The sequence below is a fragment of the Synchiropus splendidus genome, chromosome 16 (assembly GCF_027744825.2).
Source record: "Synchiropus splendidus isolate RoL2022-P1 chromosome 16, RoL_Sspl_1.0, whole genome shotgun sequence".
Taxonomy (NCBI): domain Eukaryota; kingdom Metazoa; phylum Chordata; class Actinopteri; order Syngnathiformes; family Callionymidae; genus Synchiropus; species Synchiropus splendidus.
Genome location: NC_071349.1, coordinates 19,394,880 through 19,413,799, shown reverse-complemented (window position 1 = coordinate 19,413,799; position 18,920 = coordinate 19,394,880). Strand labels below are relative to the sequence as shown.

At 44.3% G+C, this 18,920-nt stretch overlaps 2 protein-coding genes across 15 annotated transcripts in view; both read left to right on the top strand.

Annotated features, from left to right (window-relative positions):
- The first annotated feature begins 318 nt into the window (after positions 1-318).
- Positions 319-2,082, top strand: LOC128747877 (N-acetyltransferase 8-like). Its single transcript, XM_053846121.1, has 2 exons — positions 319-431; positions 920-2,082. Exon 2 carries the CDS (start codon positions 922-924, stop codon positions 1,582-1,584), a length of 663 nt encoding a protein of 220 aa, XP_053702096.1. The 5' UTR covers positions 319-431; positions 920-921; the 3' UTR covers positions 1,585-2,082.
- Positions 2,083-2,679: 597 nt separating this feature from the next.
- Positions 2,680-18,920, top strand: part of dctn1b (dynactin 1b) — a 20,350-nt gene continuing 4,109 nt past the window's right edge. Inside the window, exons 1-20 of one of the 14 annotated variants that reach the window (XM_053846116.1) lie at positions 2,685-2,799; positions 3,968-4,025; positions 7,431-7,679; positions 8,267-8,345; positions 8,589-8,620; positions 9,232-9,276; positions 12,123-12,140; positions 13,680-13,700; positions 14,054-14,224; positions 15,489-15,686; positions 15,834-16,038; positions 16,100-16,178; positions 16,250-16,409; positions 16,478-16,582; positions 16,692-16,883; positions 16,951-17,067; positions 17,230-17,382; positions 17,500-17,660; positions 17,746-17,914; positions 18,040-18,108. In XM_053846116.1, the coding sequence (XP_053702091.1) occupies positions 7,452-7,679; positions 8,267-8,345; positions 8,589-8,620; positions 9,232-9,276; positions 12,123-12,140; positions 13,680-13,700; positions 14,054-14,224; positions 15,489-15,686; positions 15,834-16,038; positions 16,100-16,178; positions 16,250-16,409; positions 16,478-16,582; positions 16,692-16,883; positions 16,951-17,067; positions 17,230-17,382; positions 17,500-17,660; positions 17,746-17,914; positions 18,040-18,108 (2,202 nt within the window). In that variant the 5' untranslated portion in view covers positions 2,685-2,799; positions 3,968-4,025; positions 7,431-7,451. Of the gene's footprint in view, positions 2,823-3,967; positions 4,026-4,082; positions 5,570-7,430; positions 7,680-8,266; positions 8,346-8,588; positions 8,621-9,231; positions 9,277-12,122; positions 12,141-13,679; positions 13,701-14,053; positions 14,225-15,488; positions 15,687-15,833; positions 16,039-16,099; positions 16,179-16,249; positions 16,410-16,477; positions 16,583-16,691; positions 16,884-16,950; positions 17,068-17,229; positions 17,383-17,499; positions 17,661-17,745; positions 17,915-18,039; positions 18,109-18,920 lie in introns of those variants that run through there. The other 13 variants (XM_053846109.1, XM_053846110.1, XM_053846111.1 and 10 more) reach the window with 13 other exon arrangements.

The window sequence follows — 18,920 nt, the reverse complement described above, 5'->3', positions numbered from 1 at the left end:
CTCCAATAATGCAAAATTAATGAGGTTTAATTGACTGGGTGCAGGGTAACACGATGCGGCACCAATTGTTGTTATTGTGTCGCTTTTGGTGTTGAAATAATTGAGTTGTGTGATGAATGTGATTTGTACTGTCACTGTAGGTAGGCTGCGTTCAGGACTTTCGGACAAACTGTAATTACAAAATGCGTGACAACGCATTCATGCGATTCGTGGTGATAACAGATTTATTACAGACAGACTCGTTATACTTAACTGTTTTATTGTAAGATAAATCAAAATTCTGATTTTTGAGTGCGACGCTTTTGTAACGCTGAGTTTGCTAATTCCAATTGTACCTTGAACGCCTCATCGCGACGCTTCCTGTGAAAGGCATGGAACGATTCTGACTTCATAAACGCCACACAACTTAACATCAGCCGACCGTGCGGACGGTAAGTTTTGTCCCGCGACCTCTTCCGTTCACGCTTTTACATTAGCTCTAAAGTCGTGGTTCCCCGCGTCAATGGTTTGGCTGAAGCTGTGATGCTAACGGTCAGTTAGCTCATCATCATGCAGTCAAACGCGTCAACTTCGAATTCATTCATTTCGCCTGTATTTCGCCTGTGTTTCCGTATTAAAATATTGGGCGCGGATACATACAAACTTCTTATCGTACAATACCGTTTCTCGAAAATGGAACTACTGCGGATTATCATGTGACCTGCGACAGTCCTTGTGATCAGATTAATGTTTTTCTCCTGTTGGTCCGCAGGAAATACCTGTTTTTGTGGCTCTTAATTAGCCTAACTTGTCTCGTTGGAGTAGAAAACTCTTCTCTCATATTCACCATCTTTTGTCATCTGAAAAGATTCGCTTTTTTGTCCTGGTTTCATTGAACACATCAGCTCCTCACCCCCAATTCCTCATTGTCCTTCCACAGAAATGGCTACATTTGAGATCCGGAAGTTCCAAGACGGTGATGCGGAGGCGGTGAAGGAGATCTTTGCTCTGGGAATGGGCGAGCTGGTGCCGTCGTCCTTCTCTCATATTCTGAAGCAACCCCTGACCCAGATGGTGCTGATGTGCACCTTCTGCGCCCTCCTCACCAGCTCCAAGTCCTTTCTGCTGCCCATCCTGGCGCTGACCCTCCTTCTGGCCAGCGTTCGCCAAGTCCTCACCTACGTGATCAACCGTGCCACTGAATCTGCCATGAGGAGCGACCTCAGCGACATCACCGAGTCTTACCTGACGCAGAAGGACTCGTGCTTCTGGGTGGCTGAGAGCGACGGTCGGGTGGTGGGTTCGGTGGCGTGTGTCCCGAGCGAGAACACGCCAGAATGTCTAGAGCTGAAGCGCATGTCTGTGCACCCAAGTCATCGCGGGATGGGCATCGCCAAAGCTCTTTGCCGGACAGTAGCAGAGTTCACCCAGGACAGAGGATATGCAGCCGTCCATCTGCACACGTCAATGGTGGCAACTAATGCACAGAAGCTCTATGAGCATTATGGCTTTGAGAAGATCAAAGAGGCGGTTGCTCCTGGGTTTTTGGCCAAAATAACAAACTTTACGCTGATAGAGTATAAACTGCATTTAAAACGAAGCTAAGATGCTTATATTTTAGGCAGCGACAAGGAGAAGATCAGGCATTGAAAAAGTTTCACCATCCAAATTATTGTTGAATTAACTGCGACAGCAATATTCTGACGGATTAGTCCGCAGAGTATGTGACTGCAGACATTCTTGAGGTTTACAACTGCGCTGCACGTTGCTATTTTCTTTGGTCCGGTGTTTAAAAGCCTGAAAATCCAGGCTTTAGTCTTGTGAAATGGATAGGAAGCCTGCACATATGTGGGTAATGCAAAACTTCTTGGTGATCCTGCTGTAGTACAAGGCTGTGAAACATGCCCACATGCACACAGTGAATGTAGGAAATCTGAGGTAATTTAAGAGTTCAAGAGTTTGAACATGTCCCGTTTAGTTTTGGAAAATATAGTCAGTTTATTTCATAGGAGATCAAAAATAAACTGCCTGATTTATGACTCTTCTGCAGTTGTGATCTCAGTGTATTGTTCTGTCTTGTTTCTTCTAGTCTTTTTATGATGGTTACAGTGGATTTTAAAATGTTTTTTAAATTCTTTTTCTTTCTTTTGTGGTTTAAATACAGCCTTTGAATGAAAAAAGTTTAATACAACAACCAAATGGAAATGTGTACATCTCCGACTATATGAGTCTAAATTGATAAATAAGAATAAGTATGTATGTGGAGAAAAAAGGAAAACAATGAACCAGAACATGTGTTCTGTATCGGGCATTAAAACAAAATTAAATAACAGTTTTAACTGCTGTACATTAGTTAACAAAGAGTTATAGACTGTAGACAAAGCGGACTGGGATGGACCAAAACAGTCTTGGAAACAATTTGGGAAGTTATAATTTCATTTTAATTATGAATTCTGTCACTCTGATATATCAGTATTTATATGAACAAATTTGCATCATGTAGTACTAAATTCATATAGACAAATGTGCTTATTGTTACTGTAGAATCAAAACACAGAACCATAGACTATTCTTCTATAACTTTTTGTATTGCACTCATGTGCAGCTATTATTATCATTCACTTTATTTTATTATTTTTTTAATTCATTTATTTTTAAAGGATTATTTCTCTCCCCGGGATGATTCCACCGCACGGTCCGCTCAAGTCAGTCGGACCCACGGACATGTGAGGACGGACATGTCCCTGCTGGAGCTCCACAGATACTCGTAGCCCCGCGGGGTGAAACAAGTGTGTCGCTGGGATTTTTGAGGAATACGAGGTCAGAATCGCAGAACCTCAGCGGTGGGTGATTTTTCCAGTCAACATTAATAACTGTTATGTAACGCATTTGTGTTTATATCGCATGTCGGAGCCCCGGTGCTAAGAGCTAACGCTGCTAGCAGCTGGTCAGGGGAGTGTCCGCTCGGTTCCTACCGAAGCGAATGAAGATTCTCAGCGTAGTTATTTGATGAAACCGTCAGCAAAAACGAGGGAATAATTCAACACAATGGGCCACCTCAGGCGTCCGTGGTATCATAGGAGTATTCTTGGGGAAGCGCGAGGACACTGTCCATCTCAGTGGTAACGAGGATCGACTTCATCGATGCGATTGTTTCGGTTAATTGAACCGCCCTGCGCTTATTAAACACGACCTTTCCCCTTATTTCCGGAGGATTTTAACCGTAATTGACGGCTGTTTACTGCTGTTTGTCCATTTTAAATGTGACTCAATTTCAATCCGAACGTGTCAAGATGATGAACGAGCAGTTTCAACATGGACATCCTTGAGCCGAGTCGCTTCTCGAGAGGACGTTGTCTGTATAAATGGGTGACCCGTCTCTCTTCTGCTGTATGTTACCGAGGGTGAATGAGAAACATCAGACATGGCGTGTCACCCGCCAACAACCGATTTGGGTCAGGTTGTTTTCTCCAGCCGAGTGTGTCCCACCGAGTCACAATCTGTTTATACATCGTTAGAATAGTCACGACCTCTCAATATAAATAATGTCAGTCAGTAAATTGTAGCTTACCCTTGAGATTAACATCCTACTGAGCGTAAATAAATCTCCTAAAACTGAGTCATAAAAAAAGTGAACACGTGCACTCATCTTCAGAACTCAGTAGGTGGCGCTCTTGGTTTAAAAATGCTTGAGGTGTCAAAACTGTTTTAGAGCCGAGAACGTAACGTAATCGATACATACTGTAATAGAATATACACAGAATGTCTTCCTGATAACCTTCATGTCTTTCAGTGGTTTCAACACTGTTATTATGGAGGCGAAATTCACAGCTGTGGGTCACAGTCCAGTGCAATTGAGCTTCAGTAGAATGAGGAATGAGTCAGGAATCATGTTCTAGCTTTGTGTTTCTTCAATACTATTGCTTTGTGTACGTCTTTGCTGTTTAATACGTGTCTTTGACATCATCATTGCCTTTGATGTCTTTAGGATCTCTCATCCAAACCAGTTCCAAGGTAAAGTTTCAGAAAGCTGGCTTCAAAAAGAGGTGAGAGAAATGTACCTTCAGGGAATTTTGGCTTCTCTTTTTACTCAATACAATTGAAACATTTCGGTTAAATCAAGAATACTTTCAGAATTCATCACATTTCTGAGCATTTCTTCGCTTTTTCTACTTTTCCTGGCAAAATGCAAACCGTCAATGCATCTTTCCTGGTCAGCAAGATGCTTCTTCAGTGTTAAAAATGAACGGTTAACGACTGATTTGACTGAGATACAACACCAACGTTTAATATCAATATTGTTTTTAGACTGTGAGGAATCAAAAACACTTTCCCTCGTGTCCTCAATGCCAGTGTGAGTTGCACGGCAAGTTTGGATGCTTTCAGTGCATTGTAAATAGAAAACCTAGCTGTGTAGAATAACACAGTACTGGTTAATTGTGATATATATTATGGTATCGAGACCCAAGTATCTGTATCATATCAGGAGGTTCTCTCCAATACTCACTCTTTATTTACAGCTGTTCAATGTCTGTCCTGAACACTTCACTCCTGGTTTAGAAATACGACCACAATGTTACAGCACCACTTATGCCATGTACTATTTGCCAATGTTGCAAAAAGATGTGATGAAAGAGGTGATGGTGAAAAAGCTGCTGCCATGCAGCTGGCTGATAAAGGACTTAATCCTCTTTCAATGAAATCAGTCTGCTGCATCACCTCTCATCACCTGCTGCCTTTGTGTTTCTAGCTCCAGTGAAACAGTGTCACAGCGAGTGGAACGGATTCGCACACACATTACAGTTCTGAAGTTGTTCAGCCCCCTGATAACACTGATAACTTGGTGTTTTTCACTTTTATCTTGCTCCTTATAAAATCTACTTTTAATGTGCCTTCGACGCCACAAACTCTGAAACTGTTCTTTCTCATCATTCTTTAAAAACATTAACCATTTTCAAAGGCATTACAATGTAATACAAACTAATAACTTAGTAAAACTAAACGCAGCTGAAGAGTTAGTCATGTTCTCCGACAGATTTATTCTCATTACTTAAAAGACAAAACAACTCAGACGGACCGTGTTGGTGCTGGTAGGGATGTGGAAAGTGATGGCACCCATTCACAAGACTTTGCATCTTAACATACATTAAAATCTGTGGGCAGCAGTGTTAGTCAGTCATTTTAAACGCTTTATTCAGTGATGGATGTTGTTGCTTGCGTTCCAAGCAGGTTATTATGCTCTGCAGCCGCAGGCTTTAGGACCCAGGACCTCTGTCTGGCTGTCTCCCTCCTCCCCTCTGTACAGCCATGCAGATTCTAGCGCAGTGCTGTGGCTCAGCTGAAGCCTTCAGCAGCCCAACCTGCTGTTTCCTTTCTTTGCTGCTCTGTTTTCTTCGTCAGCGGGTTAGAAACTTCCTGGCTGAGCTTGGCTCCCTGCAGTCAGCCGAACAGGGAAGGGACACCGACCTGTGAGGATCAGGAGAGGGATGGTGTGACTCAGTAAAGAGTGGTGTAGCATCACTGGTCCCCTCATCTCTGTCTGATACAACAGTTGGAGCTCAGGATGCTACAGAGCAGACGGACGACCCGGGTGAGTGTGAATGACGGATGGTATTGTTAAACCTCTTCTGTCCTCCGTCACGCCGGCTCCATTAGTTTCACACCACTGTAATTTGATTCAATTGAAGCATGAGATATTTGAAATCCAGTTATGTGTCCCAGCAGCCCTTTGTTACGCTCAGGCGCCCCTCTATGCTCGCCGTGGCCGTGTCGTGGCTCTGACTCTGTCATGACTGGCTCAGAACGACAGGCAGGTGATGGAAGTTTGTCCTCTCTGGAGTAGAGCATAGATCACACGGGGACTTCCTGTTTGCCATCCTGATTCATGCAGCTTCCTGTCACCTGGATGGATGACATCGCCCTTGGTCACCATCCAACCCGCTTTCACGGACCAAATTAAGACAAAATAGGTTTCTGATGTGCTGGAGCAAGGTCAGCTCACTGTGAGCTTGAAGTCTCTGGTCGTGAGCTTATAATCGTTGTGTTTGTTGAGAGAGTAGAATGACACTAAATAAATAATTCAGCCTGGCCTCCTTAAGTCTATTCTGTGGCTGCCACATGGCTGACAGCAGCACCCAGGCGCCCATTAAAGCACTAGATTCTTTTATGACCTTAAACTGGATGAAGGCGCAGATGTTTTTTGGTGTCAGTAAGATGCTCATCTGTAATTTTATGTTAACTGTTGTGATTTGTGACGCACCGTTTTAAAATCCTGAGAGGTCACAGCTAACAGAGGAGTGTCGCCTACTCTGGTCTGACACAGACAAGTTCTGCCGTCTTTCAACCGTCAATGTGATCTATTGCTGTTGTGGTGTTGCTGTCAATCGTTTACATCTTCATTTATTTAAGCAGAAAGACAAAGCTTGCAGTTTATCTATAAGATCGATAAGTTCCAACTCTCACCGGAGAGATGAAGGACTTTTCTGGGGTGAAGGATCACACTGCGTAGTGATGGGATGATGGAGCTTCATGAAGCAGCGTCCTCTGTTGGCACTCTGTTGGTGGCGCTGTCTGCAGTCTAGGTGAGATGAAAAAGTGGAAGGTGATCGTTGCAGAATTTTTGATGTGGAGTACAGGTGGGTCGAGTGTTTACAAAGAGAGTAAAGCAAGTAGAAACGTAGTCAAACAATATACGTTTCACAAAATAAATGTATTTTCCCATCACATTCCAGTGATCTATTTAAAACAGGAAAAAATGACGTTAAATTCCATATTCCCCTCCAATGTTGCCTCATGCTGCATGATGATTTAGTCATGGTAGAGGCGCTGTAGGAGCTGACTTCATGTAAAGGCTAAGCCATCTTTTACACTACTAATTCCCAGTGAGCTTTTCTTACAACTTGGAGGTTTTAGAAACACAATGCTTCTTTGTATCCCACATTCCGACCTATTGATATTTCCACGGATCGAACGTCTCCTTCAAACCGAACTTCTCCGGTTCCCTTTTCTGCTCAGGTCGTACTCTGGCGGGTGTTTAATATTTGCTGAGTCACCATCAGTTACAGGACTTGGTGTTGTAAATACAGTTTCTTGGCTGGTTTGATGACACAATACTGCAGTACCTTTGAAGCTGTTTGGTGTGGGAGTCTGTCAACATGTCTGCAGGCTGACTTGTCCGCTGAATGTTGCCTCTTTGTCATCTATGAACAATTGCAGACCCACAAGGAAGTGTATGTTTGTTTCAGACTTGTGCTGTGCCCTTTTATCTTACGGAGTTATTTTAGAACTTCCTCTGGAAGCTCCTGTGTCATGTTTGCCACCGCAAACAGCCCTATTACTCTGACAATTTAACCTCATTTGGCTTTTTATTATCCCTTCTTATGTTCATATACTTTTAGATCTTTAAATGTATTTTGAAAATCAAATGATTGACTGTTTGGTTGTGTGTGCAGACCAGCAGCAGCAGCAGCAGGATGAGCTCAGACGGCGGTGGACGACCCGTCAAAGTCGGCTCCCTGGTAGAGGTGATCGGGAAAGGACAGTGCGGCACGGTGGCCTACATCGGCACCACATCCTTCGCCTCTGGGAAGTGGGTAGGAGTCATCCTAGACGAGCCCAAAGGGAAGAATGACGGCACTGTGCAGGGGAAACGCTATTTCAACTGCGAAGAGAATCATGGGATATTCGTAAGACAGTCCCAGGTAATGACACTCTTGAAAGGATTTTCTCTCCTCAGGGACTCAAATGGCATCAAAGCGTCTTCCTGTTATATTTATTAATATGTATTATTCCGGTAGAGTTCACTGCTTTTTAAACACTATTCTCTCTGTGGTTCGTTTTTGAATTGTTAAGATGTAACACTTGAATCTTTGATGACTTCAAATGTTTTTGTTTGTGGGCGTGTTTTTCCCCCCTGCTCTCTTTGTTTTTGAGGCTTCAGGCCATCCTGGCTCTGTTCTCTTTCCTCCTTCGCCATCTTTTATATGATTTATTCTGGCCTCAAGCCCAGAGAAGCTATTTGAAAACAAAAACATCTGTGAGTGTTGCAGGTCAAAGGCAGATCACAGACCTGTCCGACAGCGTGTGGGTCATATATTTACACAGTTCTTCTTTCTGTAAGCGTTTAAATGCATTTGTGATGATGCTAGTTGCTGGTGGTGTTGAGCTGATGTGGCTTCTGAGCTATTTTGAACCTGGACTGACTATAAATAGGCTCAATATGAAGCATATTTTTATGTCTGACAACTCTGCTGAACATGTTCTGACTGAGAATCCTCTCTCGTCTTAGATCCAGTTGGTGGACGATGGTGCTGACACAACATCACCAGAGACTCCAGAGCCCAATGCTAACAAGGTTCCCAAACGAGGTGAAAAAAAAGAGACACTCGTGTCTGTCTGTCTGTGGTGCTTTATAATGAAAAAAATAAAATAATATCAATTGTCAGTTATAACAGTAATTATTGTATTTTTAAAAAATATTTTCACATTAAAATTGTATTGTTTACGTTTGAATTAAGTGTGCCAATAGCAATTTAGACAACCTTGTTTTTAGTGTTCTAGTGTCTTGCAACAACTACATAAATATGACCTTTCTATTTTTGTATTTCCAGAGATCACTGAGACGTCCAAGTCTTCAAAATTGGTGAGTTCAATTCAGAGACTTTTAAAGTCACCTTATTGTGAACTCATCTACGTCAGCTTGGTTTGCTTTACAATGTCTTGCGTCTTACTGAAATCAATAATAAATAGTCTGCTAGAAAATGGGTTTTTATTGGGTTTTCAAAAACAATGGAAAAAAATAACTATATACATGGCATTTAGAATGACTTGTGCCATAATACATTCTTCAGTGGTCACTTGTCAAATCTAGTGCTGTCTTCATTTTGCTGTTTTTGTAATGCAAGCGTTATCCAAATTAATCTACAAACAGTCCTAATACTCGCCAGCAGGGGGCGACATTGACCCTTTCAATTCCAATAGCGTTTGATATTGGAAGACTTTCAGGCTTGCTTGTCTGAGTGTTTGGCGTCTTGTTATAAAAGTATTATGAACGCACTCATTTGCAAAATTTATAACAAACGGTTGTATCTCGTTTTGATTTTTTTTATTCTAAGGGAATATCCGAGAGTGGTGTGTATGATCTGTATATCTGTGTTGTCCACCATCAGAGCTTAGAAACTACACATCCCTTCTCCCCAACCAACCTGACCTTTGACATTCCTTCCTCCTTCCTTAATTTCCTCCTTAATGCAGCGAGGACTGAAACCCAAAAAGGTGCTGCATGTTTCCCTAACCTCGGTACAGAGCTGACTCTATCTAGAAGTGGTAACCGCGGTAACCACAGCTCTGAATGGCCTCGCTGCTGCATGGCCGCCAGGCTCCATCCCTCATGAGTCCCCACAGCTTTGCTCCTCTACAGTTAAAGACCAACCCACATCTGTGTTACACTCATGCCACGCTGACTTAGCGCCACATGACTACGCTCTCTGCTCTGTTAGTCGTGTCCTCGTGTCACACTCGCTGTGTTTGGTTTGTGGCCTCTGTGTCGCAGCATTGTGAAGCATGTCGCAGCTTTCTTGGGCGGAGCCATTTTATCAAGCTGACAGATCAGATTTGAGAATTAGATGTCTGCCGGTTTGTTATGACCCGACAGGAAGGAGAAGCTGTGACCTGGTAACTGGGTGAACTGGACTGGACCAAGTTCTCTAGTCCAGGGAAGAAAAGGGAATTGTCATCTGTCACTGGCCCTGATGGTCTTTTGGATTGGAGACACCACACATCTGCTCCTTGGCTGTCTGTGTTTCAGTCCCACCTGTTTTTACTGTGTTAGGATTTATGGTTAAGGAAAATGTAACTTTATCCTGGACAACTTCACTGTTTTAGTGGGCTGACAACATACTGTTGCAGTTTTGTTCCTGTGGGGTCATATTCTGATGGTACAGGGTAAACACTTCATATAAGTGACAGTCTGACTCATATTTAAGGCAATGTCTAGACATCTGTATTCATCTTTGCAGTACAATAATGCAGAGCGGTCTCACGGTTCATATATAGCCACGAAGCTTGGCTTAGATGCCTGTGCTGAGTCATGCAGATGAAGAAAATGTCCAAAAGCCAGCCAGCTGAAGTCCACCACTCGGATTGGCTCTGTGCTGCAGGGAATAGATTTCCTGTCAGCTCTGCTATGCTTTATTGTCATCAGTGCTTTGTTAGCGGCGGCCGAGGTCTGTGGATGCTGCAGGCTGAAATCTGAAGTGGCGATAGTCCCAAGGATAGTGGTTTTTAAATGCCACATTTTGCAGCCATCGAAAGCAAGGAAATGTGGATATATGTTTAAGGAAAATGACTCGTATGTTTTCACATTTATAAGTAGGAGCAGCAGCTTTATCAGATGTGGGCTAATATGGCCAAATGTCAAATCATACTCCTGAGAAAAAACATGCATCTATTTCCTCAACCAGTGAAAGTAAACCGAATTTTTGATTGTCGTTTTCCATTCCTTGTTGCACTGTGTTTCTGTTTCTAAGAAACACTGTTATCCCAAGGTTAGTGATGGTCTGCTGAGGCTTCATGAAACAGTGTCCACCGGATGGCGCTGTCTGCTCTGAAATCTTTGGTTTTAACAAATATTTCAAAGAGGGGTTTCAAGAAAACTGAAAACTAAAAGAAAACTGATTCATCATTTTGAATTCATTTTCCTGTGCATGGCCCGATAAGTGCCCAAATCTTTTCTCCTCTGTGTTTAAAGGCCCTTAGTTTGAACCAGAAGTGTTCTTAATAAGCTAGAGGGTTGATCTCGTAGAAGTCTGAATCACCACCAAGATCTTCTGCGTATCATTTTCATGAGAACCTCTGAGAGTCAACCCTCTTTATATATTCAGAATATATGCCGTAAAATCTGCACCCGCCACTACTGAGCTGAACTTTGACTCTTCCTGTGGATCTGCACATTTGTTTTCTGATTGATCCCTGACCACCGCCTTGCCTTGTTCTCCCTCCATCACATGTCCTCACTAAAAGCAGCACTTAGCCTCCGTGGCAGCCCATATTCCAGCAGAACATATTCCCCACAGCATCAGCGTAATGGATCCGTATCGTTTCCAGCTGAGTCATGAAACACAACTTCTTGATTTTGGTTGCGGTTGAATTCGCTATCAAGTGCAGTCGCTCGCTCGCTCTCATCTCTGCGTTCAAACTCGTTTGATCTATCTTTGATTTGGAGCTGGCGGCTAATTACAAGCTAATGTGGATGAATCCTCTTCCATCTGCTTGTCCTCCTGCTGAGTGGCAGATTAGTCTGTTTGCATCAGACAAAGTGTCTCAGCTGGATCGTTGGATCGAGGTGTCACACCAGTGAATTAGCTGCTGCTCGACTCTCTGAATAGAATTTGGTGGGAATATTTCCGACTGTTACACGCATCAGTGACTGCCAAGTCAGAAACTACACTCAGAAGGCTCTTTATGTGCTTAAAGTGGGAAAGATCTTATACCATTAGCGAGTCACTCTCCTTGGGATGAAGTTTTTGAATCATCTGGTTTGGTCCGTCATGGCTCCCTAGTTATTCCACAGGTTTTTATTTCCCAGTCTGTTGTTAAACGACTCATTGACTGAGCCCGAGGGAGGGACGTCTGGTTGTTGCTAGGAGACTGCTGAGGTTTGCATCCCTGTTTTGCATTTCTCTCCGTAGCTCCTTTCCCTGCCAAAGCTCTCTCTCACATTGTCACTCCCTGATTACCGATTCACTGACCAAACGCCGCCCTCCCCTCCCTGTCTGTGTCAGGAGGGATGTGGTCGCCCAGTGATGTAATGCAGGAGCATGACACTGGCCGGGCTGGCAAATCACAGTCAGCGATGTGAGAAGGAGGAGGAGGAGGAGGAAGGCTGAGGCGTCTCCGAGACAACTCGGGATTTTAGAAGGACGAGGCAGAGAGGGGAAGCACCCGTGGATTACAAGGGAAGGACGAAAAGCATGGAGCGAGTCGCAGCCTGGGAATAAATCACAGCAGCCATCTGCGCCACTGCAGCCTCCGACCTGCCTGTCTGACTGCTTTTGTTGTCTGTCTGTGACCGGCGTGACTCTGTCTTGTGTCGGTGACTGTTCTCTGTGTGTCTGTCCTCTTCTCTTGCAAATATGATGAGACAGACCCCAACTGCTCGGAAGGTACTGAACTTCATCTCATTTAACTGTTGGGTGTTCCCCGGTCTCATGAGGAAGTTGAATTGAAACCACCTTGTAGTCGCTAATCTGTGTCGTTCTCTAGTCTCAGATGAGATTATACAGACGCTTCACGCTGGTGTTTTTATGAGTCCAACTAATGACATTCTGAGTGCCAAGATCAACTCAGCTGCAGATGTAGGAAACAGGCTGCAGTTTAAAAATATTTCGGCTTAACAGGCTGTCAGGTCTGATTTGGTACAGCTGTTAGCTCGTGCTAATTTCTGCTGAATGGTTAATCCAATAAAGACCTCGACAAATAGAAGGCTGTAAAAGCTGATTCATTCTGTGGATTTAAGGCTTGTTTCGATTTATTGTTATGAAGAGTGAAGCTTCCATAACCCGTAATATCATGGACTCATTTTAGGATTATGACTGTGGCTCTGTCTCAGCGGTGTTTGTCACTAATCCAGCGCTGAAGAATGGTATAACCTCATTTCTAAACCCATGGAGGGCATGATAAGGACATTACAGCTGACTTCTGCTCTTCAGGCGTCTTCCATTTGTAATTTGAGCCGTGAGCTCCCTTGAAATGTCTCGCCTGAAATGGTATGAGATGCAGTGCATTTTCAGTTTTCTTATGAATCACGGTGGGTTTGTTTTCAGCGTGTCTCATGTGAGTTCATTAGTGCAAACGAAGCCTTGTTACAGGATGTAAACAAACACTAAAGGATAATGTCAACAGAAAAGCAGGTGGCTTATGAGGGCCAGAGGTTGTGTCTACAGCACAGGTTTAAACAGGAACTGATTGTTCTGAAAAATGCCGGTCAGTACTCACAATCATTATCAGCTGGAGCCACTGAAGATGTTTAAGACTGGTTGTACTCACATATGTGTGTTGGATCATCTGGTAATGATGACGTTTGAAGGTTAGGAAGTTTACATCATTTTTTGTCTCAAGTGGTTATTTTGGGTGTCTCAGGTCTCAACTTGGTCACTTTAAAATCCTGTATATTTTTGAAGATATTTGAAGGAAATTATAAATAAATCTGGAGACCCCGAAAGTAATATGCAGTAATAACATATCTGATCCAAGATGCGACGTGAACATATGGGTTAGTAGTTACTGTGAACGGTACCAATGTAGTCACTTTATTGTGCTTTGTTATTACCTGCAGTGAAGCAGAGGTGGAACTATAGTAGTGACAACATATCAGCGACGCTCAGTTTGCGCCTATATTTATGTGTAAATATTGTGATTTTGAATGATGAATCATGTTGAACCAAGAGAGTTTGAACCATCAACCTGTTTACTACGAGACAATGGTTTGTTTCATTGGCAGCACCAGTCTCCGAGTTGTTACTGAGCTTCTGGTCATGTGACCAAAATGTTTTTGTGATCTGCCTCGTGTGATCCTGTCGTCTGATATTTTCTTGACTACTAACCCTGGCTGTTTGTTTCCTCGCCCACCCTCTTGCCCTCCTCCACTGCTGCCCCTTGACCTCGCCTGCCTCCTCCTCTCCTCTTCCTCCTCTCCTTCTAAGACCACGGCCAGAAGGCCAAAGGTGAGCCCATGCTTTCCAACTGTTTGGGGCTCCACGTTTTTATGTCCTGCATAAATAACAGATCTAACAACAAAAGTAATGAATGAATTACGTCACACTCTTCCATGTTTCTTTGTGTTTTTCATCATATATTAATGCAAAATTCCAATGTTTGTCTTTTTTCAAATATTTGAAAGTTGTCTTCTTCACACGCTGTGAGTGTTCTTCCACATTAATACAACTTATGGTCATGGTACTTTAGATTCAAGAAGAAAATTAACATACCTTCAAGTTTGAAGTTAATGAAGGTCGACGTGTGGCTATTTCAGAGTGCTCACTCATGTGGTTGTACCCTTTCATTTGTGCCGCTGCAGCAGGCAAGTCGACCCACCAGCGGGAAGGGTCCACAGTCTGGATCCGCCTCAGCCTCAGCAGGGGAGATGAGCAGCAGCGAAGCCAGTACGCCAGCCCAGACCCCCCTTGCTGCTCCGGTCATCCCCACCCTCCACTCCCCTGGAACTCCTCCAGTTCCAGTTCCCAGCAAGGTCAGTGCCATGTATTGGTCATTACTTCCCAATTGTGTGTCGATATTAAAGATGAGATGTGAGCTGAATTCTGAGGACGCAGGTGTTCCAACATCTATGTGCCACATTAGCATCAACCGCGTTTTTTTCTCTGAGCAAACTGAGCTGTCAGTTCCTATCAAATAGCACACTCAGAGGGAGAACACAGCGACGAGGCAGCCGCTAAAAAAATAGACTGTATAACCAGGAGGCAGGAGAGGAAGTGCGGAGCATCCACCCTTGATATGTTAAACCAAGACTGCTGCTGATCCTCCACAAAATGCCTTTTACAGATATAGTAGAAACCCACTCTGGCTTGGGAATGTCACAGGATTCCTCTTGCTCAAGTGGCAAGTGATTCAACTAGGAGTTGTCAGTTCAATTTCAGTATGTAATGAAAGAGTTGGTGAAAAAAAGTAGCACTAAACCAGGTACACACACATGCTTGTATTTCTGTCTTTGTGGGCACGGCTCATTGACATAACCCTTTCCCCAGCATCTCCCCTAAACCCGACCATCCAAACCACATGGCTGACCTTTACCAAGACTCTGAACCAAACTCAAGCCTAATTCTAATGACCCAGTTATTTTGACGTTTTCATGCATTCATGCATCCTCCAACTGAGGCTTGGCTTGGACTTGTGGCGACCAGCAAACCACAAGCAAAATGTCCTCACAAGTAGTTTATATATATAGCTATACAAGTCCACACACACACACAATCATCTCACCTTCCTGCTGCTCTCTCTCTCTCACCCATTCACTGCCTGTACACAACCAGAAAATGAATAGTGGCCACTGCCCACCAGCTGCTTGGATTCCCTGAGTGATGTGCAATCTGTTAAACAGGAGGTGATCGGTTCTAGATCACAAGGTCACTCAGACAATTTGGTCACCATATGTTGTTGATTTTTGTCGGTGGTGTTGCCAGCTCTGATGGATCCTCTCTCCTCTCAGGACAAACTCACGACGGAAGAGCAGGTGACGTTGCTGAAGTGTTGATGTGAGAAGCATTTTAACACCCAGAGGTGTGACTGCTCGTCTTGAGTTATCGTCCCTGATCACTCAGGGAAGCGTGAGAGCACACGCATGACAGCTTTAGCAGCAATAACGGCGTGTGCGGTAGAGTTTCTTGTCCGCTGTGACGCACTTGCATGAGAGGTGTGAGCTCGTCTAACACCTCGGCGCTGCCGTTTGTGTGGCGTCTCTCTGCCGTGGATTTGATTTTGATTTGTCTGCTGCTCAGGAAGAGGAAGCTCTGCGGGCTCAGGTGAAAGATCTGGACGAGAAGCTGGAGACCCTAAAGATGAAGAGAACGGAAGACAAAGCCAAGCTGAAGGAGCTGGAGAAGCACAAGATCCAGCTGGAACAGCTGCAGGAGTGGAAGAGCAAGATGCAGGAGCAGCAGGCCGAGCTGCAGAAGCAGCTGAAGGAGGCCAAGCGGGTAAAGGAGTCAGACAACATATTTTCTCGTGTAATATCTCTGATTTAAGGAAGGAGGAGAGGGCTGCAAATCACTATGAATGACTGTAGTATTTGCTGACATCAGCAAACAAGCAGCATCTGAGAGAGTCTTCATCTGTGAGCGCAGGAGGCCAAGGAAGCGCAGGAGGCCAAGGAGCGCTACATGGAGGAAATGTCAGACACAGCTGACGCCATCGAGATGGCGACGCTGGACAAGGAGATGGCAGAGGAGCGGGCGGAGTCGCTGCAGCTGGAGGTGGACTCCCTGAAGGAGAGAGTGGAAGAGCTGACCATGGACTTGGAGATCCTCAAACACGAGATAGAGGAGAAAGGTGTGAGGAGTTTGATCGGTCCAAACGTGATCACAAGCTGAAAGGTCTTGTGATTTTTCAGGTTCAGACGGAGCTGCGTCGAGCTATCACGTCAGACAGCTGGAGGAGCAGAACAGCAGGCTGAAAGAAGCTCTGGTCAGGTGAGTAGCCCAGTCGGCAGGAGACAGAGAAGAATGGGTCGCTTCTAATTCGTTTTTTTTAAATGTGTCAGGATGCGGGACCTATCGGCCTCAGAGAAGCAGGAACATGTGAAGCTGCAGAAGCAGATGGAGAAGAAGAACATGGAGCTGGATGCCTTCAGGGGCCAAAAAGAGAAACTGCAGGAAGAGATGTCGGCGTCAGAGAAGACCATTGATGAGCTGAAAGAGCAGGTGTGGACGTCAGGGATCTTCAGAATTCATGTTCTTCTGTTTCATACCTCCTGCTGATGATGATTCAGGTGGATGCAGCGTTGGGTGCAGAGGAGATGGTGGAGACGCTCACAGAGAGGAACTTGGACCTGGAGGAGAAAGTTCGAGAGATGAGAGAGACGGTCTCTGACCTGGTGAGCACAGAGAACCACTCTGTGGATTTGGATTCTCTTTTGCTTCTGCTTGTTTGATGAAAGAGTCTTGTTGATGATGTTGTTCCATCAATGGTTGAATCTTCATCAGGAAGCGATCAACGAGATGAACGACGAGCTGCAGGAGAACGCCAGAGAGACGGAGCTGGAGCTCAGAGAGATGCTGGACCTCGGTGCTTCCCGGGTTCGAGAGGCAGAGAAGAGAGTGGAAGCCGCTCAGGAGACTGTTGCTGATTATCAACAGACCATCCAGAAGTACCGAGAGCTCACTGCTCACCTGCAGGTCCTGACCCAACCTGTCCCCGCAAAGCTGGGAGAATGTCTCTCATCACTTTCTTCTGGTACAACAGGAAGTAAACCGAGACTTGACAAGCCAGCAGGAAGCTTCCGCCGAGCAGCTGCAGCAGCCGCCCGCAGAGATGTTCGACTTTAAGATCAAGTTTGCTGAGACGAAGGCGTACGCAAAGGTCAGCGACCCCTCACTGCTTCTTCATCTTCATCTGCTTCTTGCTCTTATACGTCCGCATGATTGATTTATTTGTATAATTTTTGACAGGACGTTTTTGTCACAGCTGGTCTTGTTGGACTGCCATGAGTGGAGTTATCAAGTGTGTGTGTGTTTGGTGCAGGCCATCGAGATGGAACTGAGGAAGATGGAGGTGGCTCAGGCCAACAGACATGTTTCTCTTCTGACCGCGTTCATGCCGGAGTCGTTTCTTCGCCACGGTGGCGATCATGACTGCATCCTGGTGCTCCTGCTCATCCCCAGACTGGTGTGCAAGGTGAGGTGGATGGCTCGTCACCAGCGAAATAACATTCTATAGTCAGGCATGTCGTCAGTCTTGCATTTAGTCTGACTGGTGTCTGAAACTCACAGGATGTTCTGACTGTTTTTGAAGGCGGAGTTGATCAGCAAACAGGCCCAAGAGAAGTTCGACCTAAACGAGAACTGTGTTCAGAGAACTGGACTGCGAGGAAGCGTTGGGGAGCAGCTGAGTTTCGCCGGCGGCCTGGTCTATTCACTCAGTCTGCTGCAGGCCACGCTGCACAAATATGAGCAGTATGCTTTCTTGGGTTGTAACCAGTCCACTGAGGTGGATTCATGTCCGCAGATGAAGACAGTATCTGTTTTTCGTTTGTGCCAGAGCCCTCGCCCAGTGCAGCGTGGAGGTCTACAAGAAGATTGGCGCTCTTTACCCGGAGATGAGCGTCCATGAACGTTCTTTGGACTTCCTGATTGACCTGCTGCACAAAGACCAGCTGGATGAAACGGTCAACGTTGAGCCTCTGACGAAAGCCATCAAGTACTATCAGGTACTGCTGACACAGTACTACCAGTGACATGTTGATCAAAAGCATCTGAATGGATTGAACACACAAATCCTGCTTCTGTGACTAACGTGTTGAGGTCATTGGTCGATGATCGTGTGTGTTTGCAGCACCTGTACAGTATCCACCTGGCAGACCAGAGTGAGGACTCCACCGTGCAACTGGCCGACCACATCAGGGTGAGTACTGGACCAGCTACTGTAATCTTCTATCTTCTGTCAACATTTGTTGTTTCAAGTCTGCCGTCCGTCTTAACGTCCATTTGCTCAGTATTATTCCGATCTTGTTTTCACCAGCAATTACACACACAGTGAAGAACGCTGGCTACAAAACCTTCTAATTCTTACTCAGTGCGTCACTTTTCACCCTTGATTTAAAACACCATTGTGCAGTACATTCTCCAGAGAATTCTCAGTATTCTTAAGAGAATATTAATTCAGTTAAGCTATGTCATTTTATCAAGTTTTTCTAATAGTTTTTTTTCCCTTTAAAGTGTTGATTTATTTTAGCTTTGTTTGAACAGTATCAAGGAAACAATGCTGTAAATTGTTGTCATTTTTTTCCTTAATATTTCCTTCCTTTTATTTTTATGCTATTGATTTTATGCTATTGAAGAAATAAATAACAATAAATTACTTTTTTTCTATTTATTCAAGGTTTACAATTGACCCCATTGGAAATATAGTTGCCCACCCCATTGTATATCATGTAAATCAATTGTTTTGAAATGAAACGTAATGTCTTTATAATCATTTCATTAATGTTTTTAATAGCTTATGATAAAATCAACAGATGGAATTGGCGACTAGATTATTGTATGTGCAAAACTTATATGATTCATTTTATTACATCTCATGTCTTCAATATTTTCATGTCCTGGTGATAAAAATGAATATTCGAATCCCCAAGCCAAAATCCCACTCGCTCATTATTTCAGGAAGAACAGCTGCATCTTCAGAGAGTTTATTGTTCGACAGAGCAGAAACGATTC